The following is a 13,548-nucleotide window of genomic DNA, read 5'->3' as shown; positions in this document are numbered from 1 at the left end:
AGTGCAAATACTTCTCAAAGTATTTTACAGCTTGTTTGGAATATGAGGTCCCTAATTCAAAAGGTTTTCAGGCACTTAGCTTTCATTTTCTACTCCATTTTCTGAGACTGCTTAGATCCCACTGCACTACCATGTGGATCGAAAACAACACACTGATGTGAAGGCCTACATCAGAGTGGCTTGAAGGGTAAATGCATGTACAGTAGTTGCGTAAGCAAACAAGTTGTTCCCTGAGCAACAGAACTAATGAAGTCTGCTTTCTTCGAGATTTGTGTCCTGCGTTCTGCGCAAACACGCACCCTGATAATGCTGCTCTCCAGGGACAATATTCCCCAGTCTCTAACTGTAGCGTTCGTTTCCTGTGCCTTCCTCCTCCGTTTGCTTCTTTTAGACCATGCTATAGTTCCTCTCGTGTCCCGTAAGAGGCTAGGCAAAAGCAGCAAATAGTATGAACAGTTTTGAGCTGTGCATGCAGATGGGACAGCAGGCAAGCTGGATGGATGGATGGTTGGAGTTCACACTTCAAGCTTTTCTTGATGGAGACTCGGAATTTTTCTTCCTTTCCCACCCCTAGTTTCTGTGAGTCTCTTAGGAACATGATACATGTGAGAACTCTCCGTTTACATTGGACTGAAATTAGTTGGCGTCTTCAGAAGCTGTTGAGAGGGGTAAAAGCAGGGGTTAAGAAAATGAGAGCTGACATGCACACAAAACGAAGATGCATGTATCTTGTTTTGTGAGGAAAAACAGCTTTTTTGTTTTTTACCACTGTGTAAACACAGCGCAACTTCATGAAATCTCACACGTGACTCGTGCATGTCATTCATTAGCTGTGGTGTTTAGAGTGGGATTTACCTCACCTAGTTTTAGGCATCTACCAATCGAGCAAATTACTTTGGGCTCCTTTTGTAGCTGGTAGAGAACTCATCAATATAGTCAGAAGAGTTTAGAGGCAATTCCTCCCCTCCTAAACCATTCGCTTATGTTTGGTCACTGTACTTGTTTTCCAGTGACTGTTGATGACAGTGGGAGTCGAACTTCTAGCTGAGATGTAGGTACCTAAATTAGGGACAAATTGGGACAAAATCCACTTCTTACTCTTGTGATAATGTTCTTTTAAAATAATCTGCTTCTAAATTATGATTTCTGTCTCATACAGATTTTTTTTTTTTTGTGCTCATAAACTCATTAAGAAACTGTGGCCCCTTTTCCCATCTCAACTCTTTATTAATTTTTAATGTTGAGAGACTCAGCCTAGAATGAGATTTTGCTCCCAGGAGTTTAAAGTAGAAAGAGTAACTGCAACGGGGCAGGGCTGTATCAAAACTAGGCAACGGGTCTGTCTGTTGGCTATCCCAGCGTGACCTCTGGATGTTTTAGAGAGAGGTACAGTACGTTAACTGTCGCTGTGAATAGTTTGTAAAACCCATGTGCTTTCTGGAGGTCAATTTTGGGGTGACTGTCTCGGGGAATATAAGTTATGTTGATATTGGCAACATATCAAATCTGTTCCTGCTCCCTTTGCAGTAAGCGGGATCTTAAGGTCTGTTAGTACTGACTTCCATTCCCCTAATTGATCTCCCGTGGTCCCGGGATGCTCTTACTTCACTGCCTTTTATCTTTGCATGGAAAACATAGCAGTAGAAATCTTATTTTTTCTGTTACTGTTTTGATTTTAACATGGGGAGCGTAATGGTATAGCAAACCACGTTTGAGGAGAAGTCACAGAATTCAGTGGGGCTTTGTAGGCTAGGTTGTGAGGGTACATATGCTTTTGGCATTAAAGAAAGCAGTCTCCACGACAGGTTTGCCCTTAGTTCAGCACCGATCTCTTGACTAGTGGAAGATAACAGCCATCTGAGATGGTATCTGAGCAGGCCAGAGGTTTATAAACAGACTCACTTTTAAATGCATATCCGAATTTGCTTCATTGCTCAGATCTAGATGGCTGAGGTGGAAAATCGAAGTTTAAAAATAAGTTTTTCACAATTAGATATTTTCCTGTTCAGTGTTGCAGTAGGCTGGAAACTGCCTTACTGTCCCTTCTACCAACCTGTCACTTAACTGCTGAGGCACGGTAACATCCAGTTATCCCCAAAAACACTTGAAAGCCCTTTTTCCAATTGCCTAATATCACTTCTAAAAGTCAGCATTAGATAGAATTACAAAGCTTTTGAGTTGATCAAAGTGAGTGTCATTTTTCTTCAATAATTCATTTATTCAAGTGGGCAGTGACCACTTAACCACTGGCTAATTCAACATTTTTTTTTAAATCTAGAGTGGTTTGTGATCTTTGTGTGCGGTGCTGCGGTATCCTCCTGCTCTTGACCGTTAGAGAGCCAGAGCTTTGAAGTAGCGAATCATTAAGGTTTGGTATCCAAGCAATTTACTATAAACAAGGCTTAAGTTCCAGATATTCCCCCGCTTAGACTGTATCTTGAAAAGTAACCTCTGACATCAGATCTGGTTTCTTCATTCAGTACTTTAAGGTTGTTACCAAACTAGTTTGTTCAAGAGACTTGGCCTCTTGGATTGGATTGTTTTGTTTGTTTTGTTTTGGTTTTTTTGGTTCGTTTGCTCTAAAAAGCATGCCTTGCAACTTTTTTCTTGGGGGTCTGATGAAACAAGTCTATAATGTTTTGTTTGTTTGTTTTTCCCAAGTTACTTTGAATAGCTCAGGAACTAGGGATGTAGTGTTTCCTCTCTGACGGTGTAATGTTGTATTCCTGCTCCTGGTGAAGTTTAGTGGAGATTTTGCCTCTCTTTTGAACAGGAATAGTTTGGGGCCTACTACTAGAGAATCAATCTGAGGTTTTTCTTTTCCTGAAAGCTGTTTTCTGTATTTTTGAAAACAGATTGTCTTACTTAAAATTGACTTCTCAACTTTGGTCTCTTTCTTCTGGACCAAACCTGACTAGCCTTCATACTGAATCGCTACATAATTCCCCTGTCCCCACAGAAGAAGTACTATTGAGCAAAGCTGTGGAAAAACACTTATTACTTTGCTTAAAACTGCTTTTTGTTGTCTTGGTAACAGTATATTTATGGGGTGACTTGAACAGCTACTGCATGAATAGAAGATGCAAACTGCTGAAGAGAATTCAAAAGCAGGAAACGACTCAGATCCCTACAACAGAAAAGCACATTTTATCAGATATTCCTAACTTGATCTCCTTGGTCCTTGAAGTGGTAAAAAAGAAACTCAGATACTGTGGTGATATTTATCACTTAAAAGCTAAACTAAAATGGAATATGAAAAATAATTCTTAAGTGTGATTTTTCTCCAGATATGTAAAAATCTGGATAAATCCCTTTAATCTTATTTTTTAGATTTACAGTTATGGTAGTTTGTGCCTTTTATTCAGCTGTTTATTACAGCAGCAAACCTCTAATTTGTTCTAAATGCTGCGCACGTTTCCATACAATGCTAGTATTGCAGCATTTGAGCACTTTCCATTAAAAGGATTTGTGCAGTAGCTCCCAGTATTGGAATTTCCTAAACATAGCAGACAATGTACCAGTTTATTACATTGCTGCTTTTAAAGCCGAGCAATAGCAAAGTTTGAATAACTAAGGTCAGCTCCTTGTTTGCCAGGGCGTGTGGAATCTCCTGTCTGGCCGGCGCCGACAGCGCTGCTTACAAGTAATGCTTTCTCTGAGAGTTTAGAATTGGCCAAAAATACAAAAATAGTTCTAGAAGGCAAACTGAACTGACAGCTTGTGGATGTGTACTTCCAGCTCCCGTGGATTTATTTGATTATTTAACTCTTCAAAATGCTTTGCTGTTTACTCGCAAGCATCACCTGTCTTTTTTTAGGTTCAGTTTCAACTAACTGTTCTTCAACGCACCTCGTGAAAACATTTGGCTGTCGTAGCCTTTGGCTACCTTCTCTGTGAACTGCGGCGGGGGGATATATTTCGGGATAGGGGAAGCTGAAGGTGAGGGAGGCTTATACCCTGCATGGACACTTAGATTTTTGCGTTTTTGGAAGAGGGAAGAAAATTTTTGAACGACTTTCTGGCCGATTGAACCAGGAGCAGCAGTACTTGCTGCATTTGTGAGCTTTGCAAGCCAGCAGCGATGCGAATCGGATTCATGAGCAGTTCGGTAATCTGGCTTCTTTTGAGTATCTAGAAAAGTGGTGAGTGCCGTGAACTCGGGGGAGGCAGAGGATCAGCTTGTTGCTGGATAAAAGCGGTGAACGCTCTCCAAGAAGCCTTTTGGGACATGTATCCTTTTCTCGGCCAAATGGGATAACAGCTTGTTCTGGTGCTTGGTGTCCCGCTTGTGGTGCCTGCAGCTTCCCACCCAGGAAACCTCCTTCGGACTGGGTCCCTCAGCTCCGTTCCTGGCTGATGGGGCTGTTCTCGCGGCCCGTAGCGCAGCCACAGCACAGCACGCGGAGGGCGGCATCTTCACTGTGTCGAACCTGGCAGTTCTCTTCACCGGTCCTCAAGGTTTTGGTGTCCCCTCCTTCCAGAGGGCTCAGCTCTCAGAAGAGCAGGGCGATCTCTGGGGGTTGGGGGCCGGCTCGTGGCCAGTCGAGAACTTCTAGTTGAGATGATGAAAGACTCGGATAGTTGTGCTTAGTGTAGAGATGCATCTTGTGGTTTTGAGCTGCAATAAAAGCCTAGAGCTTTTATTTTTGGAAGTAATTCGTCTGTAGAGTTGAGTTGTGTTTTTTTTTGTTTTGTTCTTTAGTTTTCAGTTTTCTTAAGGTTAGCTGTATACATTCAAATTACTCTAGATAGTACTTTATGCTGTGGTATAGCACTTGGTCCTGGGTGGCACCTTAGCTTGCTGTATGTTACCTGGGTACTCAGCAGTTATTAAGAACCAGGAAGGTGGATTTTCTATTACCAGATAGTTTTAGCTGCATCAGTGACTTGTACATTGAATTTCAATATTTGTTGAGTTTTATTTGTCCTGCTGTTGTTTCTCCTTTCCCAAAGAAACCATTGGCATAAAGGCAGGATTTTATTTATGTGTTTTGATAATTGTAATTAATAATGTGTACAAATTCTTTTTTGATTTTTGACTTTAATAGAGAAGAGTCTCCTATGTGATGAGACACACAAGTCTTTCAGTAAGAAATAACTTGAGGGAAAGTCTCCCTACCTTTGCTCTTTCCTGGTTTGCGTATGACCGGGAATTATTTTTTCCTTCTGCAAAACTTCTGTAGGTTTGTTGAAGTTTTTCAGTTTGTCACCAGCTGATCAGCAGTGATGCTGCTCCCACTGATTGCTGCTTTTTGATCGAGTGTTGTGCCATCCTTGTCCTCGTCAGAAGCTGTAGCGAAGTCATAGGGAAGTTAATAGCTTCTCAGCCCAGGCAGTTTGTTAAATTCAGAGTAACATACAAATGTGTTCCGATTTTAATTGATACTAGAAAAAAATGAGCCTTGTTCCAATGAACAAATTTCTTCGAGGTTTTGCCTTCTGCCCTGCCCACCATGCTCTCAAGTTAAGAGGCACAAACAGTCTTCCTAGATACTGTTGAGCAAAATGTGGTAACTGGTTTGAAATTTTCAGCTCTTGCTGAAAGACCTGTGTAATGGGGTCTGCCCTGTCATACACTTGCTTCCTTGGTAATACCTATCTTAATTGTTTAAGATAAATATTAAAAGAACTTCTTTAACTGCATTTGTTGTGCTCCCGTTTTTTTTATCACATGGTTGGGACGTGCAGCAAGGCAGCTTTTTGGCTGACTTCCACTTTGGTTGCAGTTTTTCACAGGGCAAAGAGGTTACTGCTAGTTGGTCATCAGATTTTCTTTGCCACTTTAAAAGAAAAATACTTTTTTTTTTTTCCCGATGCACTGTGTGCATTAACTTTTTCTTCCAGAAAGCAATTTATGAAACGACTTGTATATAGTGCCAAAAAATCCTGTTGGGCAATAACATTGCTCTGAATCCTGTATTAGTGTTGCCAAATTTATTTTTTTTATTGCAGTTAAGTGAATTTTTGAATAATCATTAAGACGTTTGCATCCGACTTATTTCTGTACCACACAGCATGGTATGTGTAAAACTGTGAGGAGTCAGATAATCGTAAATACCGAACGTCTGTCTGTACATCAGTTTTGTAAGGTTTGGTTGCTGGATGATTTCCTGAAGCTGTGATACGGTGATTTTGTAGTCAGTGAAGTTTACACAGAGTGACGCAAGACGAAAGGTGTTGTGCTTTCAGCTCCCGGGGGGCTCCCCTCTCTCTCTCTGGTTCAAGCTTTCCTAGTCTTGTCCTGTGCCCCCGGATCACCAGCCAGGCTTCCCTTTCTGCAGGGATTCCCTTACGGCTTGAGGCTTCTTTGAAGTCTGGTTTGAAGGGCTGTGGCTGGGGCTTCCGTGGTGTCGCACAGGCCCAGTGCTCTAGATTTCATTCTTGACTTCTTACCCATGTTTAGAATAAACACTTGTTTCCAGTCCAAGCTTTTTTCTTTCTGTTCCTGGCTTTGCTGGTGTCTGGATTCATATTATTCTGTTTACTTTCTAATTTGCGCTGGATGGAATTGTTCACTTTGCCAGTTCTTTCTCCGGGTTGTTGGTTCTACTCAATGAATTGCCTCAATATTTAAGGCAGGGAGGTTTCCAACCTTTAGAATATAGTAACAAAACCCCTCTAATCTGAAAAGAATGCTTCGGGCAATAATTATTAATGCGGTAAATTATTTCTGTCAGTAAAGTCTGAGCAAGAGTATAGGCTGTACTCTTTCATGTGTGTATTTCCAGGGTTTTTTCTTCTCTTCTGGAGTACTACCATTTCCTATCTTCCCCTCCCTGCAACCATTCTAAATTACTCCCTCTAATCCACTGGCATTAATTGCACAATCTGAGATGAGGTAGGTGTGTCGCTGGCAACTATCTAAAGAAAACACTCTGTTGCATAGACGCATCTTACTTTTGTGAATGCCAAGTGACATCTAAAGACTGGTGTTACAGCTCCAGTCGTGATAGAAGTAATACCCAGAAACTCAAGATGGCAGAAAAAAATTGTGAAATACTCTGTCTTATTTTGTAATCATATATCAGGGAGCGTTCCCAACAGTGTGTTTCCTAACGCTTGCAGCCTGCTTTATTGAAAAGAGCCTAGCCGTGTATTCTGAACATTGCTATATACTGTGGTATGATTGGAAAAATATGTGTATCTAGAAAACTAAAGCAATTACCTTAAAAATATAATAATTGTTCTTTGCCTTCCAGTTTGCAGAAGCATGGACATTCGCAACAATCTGACCCGGCTGAATATGCTTGAGAACTGCACTGTGATTGAGGGCCACTTGCAAATATTGCTGATGTTTAAAACCAAGCCTGAAGATTTCCGTGAGCTCAGCTTTCCTAAACTGACTATGATTACAGACTACTTGCTTCTTTTTCGTGTGTATGGCCTAGAGAGTTTAAAGGGACTTTTCCCTAACCTCACTGTGATTCGAGGAACTCATCTATTTTTTAACTATGCGCTAGTCATTTTTGAGATGGTTCACTTGAAGGAGATTGGCCTCTATAACCTGATGAACATAACTCGAGGTGCTGTGCGGATCGAGAAGAACAACGAACTGTGTTACTTGTCCACGATTGACTGGTCAAGGATTTTGGATTCTGTCGAAGATAATTACATCGTTGCCAACAAGGATGACAAAGAAGAGTGTGGAGACGTGTGTCCAGGAACTGTGAAAGGGAAAAGCAACTGTCCGCCTACTGTAATAAACGGCATTTTCATTGAACGCTGCTGGACCCATGATCGCTGCCAGAGAGGTAGGTCTGCAGAATGATATACGCTGATTATAGTTTTGTTGTCTGTTTTTAACCTATCAGATCTATTGAAGGGTTAATTTATACCTATTAACTGCTGCCTTTTAAACACAGATTCCTTCTCCCCTCAAGCAAAGCTCACAATTGACAGCAGGTGGGTGAGGGCAAGAAGGAAGGGGAGGCCCTCTGGAATTAGGCTGTTATAGCAGTTCTTCCACCTATGTGAATACTGTATCCAAAACCATTTGTGTTTGATTTCTCTAGAAAGTTAGGGACTGCCTACAGCTCACAAGCTTAACAGACTGTGGGTGTAACCAGTATCTTATATAATAGTTAAAGTGGTACTATAACTCTGACAAGGCTTTGGTATAAGCTTAAAAGTCCAGTTTGAGTGAAAGTGTGTAGCAGGCTGAAAGAGAGCAGAGCCGGGGGAAAGTCTTTATGGAATACACCCAACTCCAGAAGGGTGCGTTTCCCTTTCTATTGAAATCTTCATTCCATAAAAAGAAGGCGCAAGACGTGAGTGAGTGAGCAATATTTGCACAGAGTAAGAAGCTGGAAGCCAAGTCAGACTCAAAGAAAAGGGACGGGGGAAACACTAGAGGAGAACTTGGAGAGGGATTGCCCGTGGCAGGAGTCGTGGGGAGGGTGAAGTAAACAGCCGTTCAGGCTGGGGTCTTGGTTCAGAGCTGAAGGTGTGTTCAGGAAGGTTGGTGCTATTGTAAGCCTGGAACTCCAATTCTTAAATGGTATTCGAGTTGCTTTTAATTTCTTCCAGGCTTGTTTTTTTTAACCTTGTAACTAAAAATCTGACCTTAAGTTTAATTTTAATATATATTTACCTTGATTTATGTTATATCTGACTGATGGGGAGCAACTGAGGTGGAACTGACACATTTAGAGTTGTCTGGCTTTCTGGAGGTAGTGCATCCAAATGAAGTAGTGTGTCCTAAGATGAAACTAGGAAACTTGCGGGCTGGGGAGAATTTCTTGCCAAGCTTTAAAGGGCACCTCTGAGTGCTAAGTGCCAAATTGGAGAAGAAGTTCCTAGCAGTATGCATAAACTAATGAAATTAATGTGGTTTCCCCTCTGCTGCTACTCACCTCAAATTGTCTGGCTTTCTTTTTAAGAAAGTGGCTATTTTGTATTGCCAGAAGAGGAGGGTATGAGCATGAACTTGCAAACATATGTGTATGCCTTTCTTAAAATGAAAAGGAAGGTTATAGAGCATTTTAATTTCTAAATTCTTCTGGTGTACAGTTATCGGCACTGAAACTTGGTTTCTTATGCGTTCTTGTTTTGTGTTTTCTATTATTTAATAGGGAATGAGATCTAATTGAAACTTCTTCTGTGGCTAGACCCTTCGTAGTGTCTCATGCCTGCAGGCTTTCTGTGGCTGTGCTACAGTGGGTGGATTGTATGGTTTCTCTCCTTCATATGACTGCCTATTTCCATGAAACATGTATGAATGTAAAATTTTACCAGAGGGGCAGAAATCTCAGGTCCTGAGCCTCTCATCCAAATTCAGCTGAATTTTTTGGAGGATACCCATGCATTATCACACACTAACTTAGCTTAGTTACTTAAGAAAGCCAAGCTAAACACGCCCATTGGATTGCTTTTGAAATCATTCAACTAGAATTAGTATACAAAAGCTTTCATTTGGTTTTCTCTTTTCCTTTTACAAGATTTAGAGAAGCAGTGCTCTTAGACTTTGGCTGTAATCGATATGCATCTTCAAAAACACACACTCGACAAGTCTTATTTTTACTAATTTGTCTTTGTTTTGAATGGTAAGATTTGTACTTTTATTGGTAGTCGGTGTTCTCACCGAGATGGAATTTGTTATGTTTTGCCTTGTGACACCTGCCTGCATGCCTCATGACTTATTTTAACTGGTTTTGATTAGTATTAAGTGGTGAAACTTTTAACATAGGTGCACACTAATAACTATGGTGGAGATTAAGTGACATTTATTTAGTGAATCCGTTAGTGGAAGAACTGTCGTCTTTGTTCTTGTGCCAGCCCTAACGTATTCTTAGCGTGTGTAATTGTTTTGTCAAGATTACCGTAAGCTTGTGTGAGTTGTACTTTGGCTTTCCCTTGCCTGAAGAGCCTCGTAGCAGTTCCCAGTGCTGAGGGCACTAATGTCGTGACATCTTTCCCTCTGCGTTTTTGCAGTTTGTCGGGGAATCTCCAGCAGCTACCGCTGTCTCGTTGAGCGTGCTGTGGGCTCCCTGCTTGCTGGGTTTAAGTATCCTGCACTCTTGAGTTTAGCCCTTTTAACCAATACAGGGATGAAATGTAGCGATTTCATCATACCTTTCTAAGAGCAAGTTTGTTTTGGTTTTGTTTGTTTGTTTTTTACAAAAGTTGATGTTTGTATCCTTAGTTGATTCATAACACTTAGTGCAGAATCTCCTTTTTGCTGTTTTGCTTCGCTGGCCGGGAAGTTGTTGCTGTCTAAACCCCGAAGGCTGCCTAGATAGCACTGCTGCCTTGAGACCAACTGGCCAAATGTGACTGTTTGCTGTTTTGTCTATTGGAAAAAAGACTCTCAGAACACTTAAATCCTGATTGTTTTGATGTTGCAGAATGTGTGTCAGCTCACAGAGAAAGGTCACAAGGTGCCAGACTTTCCCAGCCCGGCAGGCTGCGAGTCTCGCTGGAGAAACTTGGGTCAGCGGGAAGCTTGAGAAAGCGCACGAGGAAGGCGGAGGGACGGGCGAGCGCCGAAAAGCCTCGTGCCGCTGGGGAGGGAGAGGGTAGCGGTGGGGACCGGAGTGGGGTCCCCAACAACCCCGTCCTTCCTGTGCCTGCTCCCCACAGTCGCTTCATGTATGTCATCTCTGTCGGGATGCCACGCTCGTCCTGAGGATGCTCCTCTGGTATTTCTTTATTTTAATTGGTCCAAATATCCCTGTTAACTCCGTAACTAACTTTTGGTTACAGCATGTAATTATCTTTGAGGCACACATCCAAGTCTCTGAATCATACTTGCAGCTATAACTCTAGCCCAGAAATTTTTCTTTTAGTGATAACGTGTTCAAGACGACAAAGTAAAGGATTTTTCTTACTGAGGTTAGAGCTAAGGTTGTGCATGAGATGGGCTGTGCGGAACTGAAATGGACTGTGGGCAGCTGCACACTGGAAACAACAACTGCAATATTGAGGAATCTGTGTTCGAGTGCAGAGATGTGTAGGTGGATATCGCATAGATTAAGATTGGTCAGGATGTATTTCCTCAACTGAAGTTTTCTTTTATTTTTTTTCTAAATTGTAAATTACTCGTGTAGGTGTGAAAAGCAAGTCGTTCAGTTAAGGCCAACTTAAATTATCTTACATTTGGGGTAAGAAGGGAGGGGGGCAATGTGCAATCTGTTTGGAATTTGGGTCAAGCCTTATGCTGTTTGTGGCAGCTAAGTGCTGTGCCTGTTTGGGAGGTTTTGTACCCTTTCAGCTCACACTTTTATAAGGCTTTTTTTTAAATACTCATTTTCATTACCATAAAAATACAGTTCTTAGTTCAGTGCAACATGTTCGTACAGAGAGTGTCTTTGCTGAAGAATTCAGACAACAAAAATGCTGGAAATGCCACGTCCTAGACCTCAGTTTAGATCTGCCAAACATGATTTTCGTATTTTGCATTTTTTTCCACATGACTTTTTTTTTTTTATGCAATAAAAATGTTATATGTCTGTCACTCCACTTGAGGAAGAAACAATTCCCTGTAAAATAGGATTTCCTGCCAATTCTCTTTTCAGTCAGTCTTCTCTGTACGTACATACTCTGAGGCAGCCTGATGTTTTTGATGGCCTCTTTGTAAAGGCTCTTCAGCCTTTTAGTTGCATATTGAGTCATCTGGAGGTGGGGAAAGGTAATAGGAAGGAAAAGTGGAATGGCCAAATAAAAATGTGCAGGGAAACAGTCTGTAATATTAGACAGTCCCTTGTGAATATTGAAAGGCTGCATTCCTGGATTGTAAGGATGGATATCTGGAATATGAGTTTAATTCCTTAGAGAATAGGATGAAATTCAAGTTCTCCTATTCATCTAGAATGAAACCGTTGCAGGATGCTGTTCTTGATCTTGGGACTTCAGCCAGCCAGAAGTTTGAATTATTTAACGCTGTCGGCTGTTTCAGGCTTGTAGATACACTCTTTCTTCGAACTGTGTCTTGCTTTGTGCAGTAAAAACAAAAGATGCGTGTCTCAGTCAGTACATCTAGAATTTATTGCAAAGTTACAACCCCATTAAAAGAAAGCAGAAGGTATCTGAAACCTCCTGGGCCAACTGGAGAACTAGCTGATAAAATGGTGTAGGCAGAAGGGGTGGCAGTCTGGTATAATTGGCATGCAAAGGAGGTGCTAAAGGAAGGTATAGTGTCAAAGTAATGATTTTTGTCCTTTTTTTACGGTTGTATAGCAAGCAGGACTGGAGAATCGAGCTTGTCTCTTAATTTTCTTGTGACCCATTCAGGGAAAACAAAGGGACAGGCGGGGGACAGGTGAGGGCCTGAAGAGTTGCTTCAGTAGCTTGCTTGCGTTTCTGAGCATGAGCAACGCAGCAAAGCACCTGCAAAAACATTGCTCAGCCTGAAGTGCTTTTAAACTGCTGTGAAATGGAACTGAGTGGTTTTAAAGAGACCGGTGCCAGAAGAAATCCTGCGACCAGGAACATCTTCAAGGCAGGTTTGAATAACAAAGTTCAGAGGTGTGTGTGGGAAACGTTTTGTGATGTTTACTTAGGTAGAAATATTACTTAGCAACAGCTTCCTGTAATTTTTATGTGCTGGGAATTTCTGTAACCATAAGCTTAGTTTTATTACCTTTGTATGGGAAAGGGGTCTTGAAGCACCGAACAGACTTAGGCAACCTCAAGGGCAAGATATTTTTAAAGCTTCAAACACAAAGAAATTTTTCCAGTTGCTACCACATGAAGTGGAAGTGCTCTTTTTATTTAGAGATTTGATAAGAACTGCTCCCCCCCCCAGCTCTAACAAATGCCAGATGGAAGCTGACACCCGATAATCTCGCGGGGGCGTCTGTTTGAACCTTGCTAAGCGGCAGCTTTATTGAGTGCGTGCAGCACTCGTGGCTGGGGCCATTGCGATGCTTGCGAATGGCTAGATATCCTCAACTAATTCACTTGAGCTTATTAAGAGATTTATGGTGCTCGGCACTATGATACAGCCCAGAATTAGGGGACAAGGGGTGAAAAAAAAAAAAAAACAGTCTACACAAATTGCTGTTTAAGAATATACTGTTTATGTTAAAAAAACAACAACAGCAACAAAGAAAACTTTGGGCTGTGAAGAAGTATCTACTTCGGCTTTTCTCTTAACAGTCCACTGACCTGGGAGCGCACGCAGTTGTAGGATTTCAGTACTTAGTCTCCACTTGGTAACAACCCTCCGTGCATGCGCAGCTCCCATATTCTCACCACATTTTTGTTTCTTGGGCTTCTTCACAGATGCACCATCACTTAAATGTTTGCAAGCTCTTTCACTTCTCCCCCCCATGCCCAACCAGCACTTTAGACTCGAGCACTATCTGATCTGCTCTGTCTTTGCAGCACTTTGAAGAAGAACAAATTCCCAGCTCAACCAACAGTTGAGCAGTAAATATAGAGAATTCTCCCCAAAGTTAAGGTAACTGAATTTCTGTGCAGAGATCTTGTCAAGACAAACAGCGTGTTTGATTAGATGAAAAGGAGAATGAGATTTTGCTGCTGCTACAGTGAAAATTGGAAAAGTTTTTTGTCTTGTTTGGCCTTTCTTCTAGAAGCAGGTAGTCATAG

At 41.6% G+C, this 13,548-nt stretch overlaps 1 protein-coding gene across 1 annotated transcript in view; it reads left to right on the top strand.

Moving 5' to 3' along the window:
• The window catches only part of INSR (insulin receptor), a 57,175-nt gene that overhangs the window by 1,725 nt on the left and 41,902 nt on the right, over nucleotides 1-13,548 (top strand). The window contains exon 2 of the mRNA XM_067312991.1: nucleotides 7,200-7,751. Within this exon, the coding sequence (XP_067169092.1) occupies nucleotides 7,200-7,751 (552 nt within the window). The remainder of the gene's footprint in view (nucleotides 1-7,199; nucleotides 7,752-13,548) is intronic.

The sequence above is a fragment of the Apteryx mantelli genome, chromosome 30 (assembly GCF_036417845.1).
Source record: "Apteryx mantelli isolate bAptMan1 chromosome 30, bAptMan1.hap1, whole genome shotgun sequence".
In the NCBI taxonomy this organism is placed as follows: Eukaryota; Metazoa; Chordata; class Aves; order Apterygiformes; family Apterygidae; genus Apteryx; species Apteryx mantelli.
The sequence above is the reverse complement of the archived record's forward strand: the minus strand, read 5'-3'. Positions and strand labels throughout refer to the sequence as shown.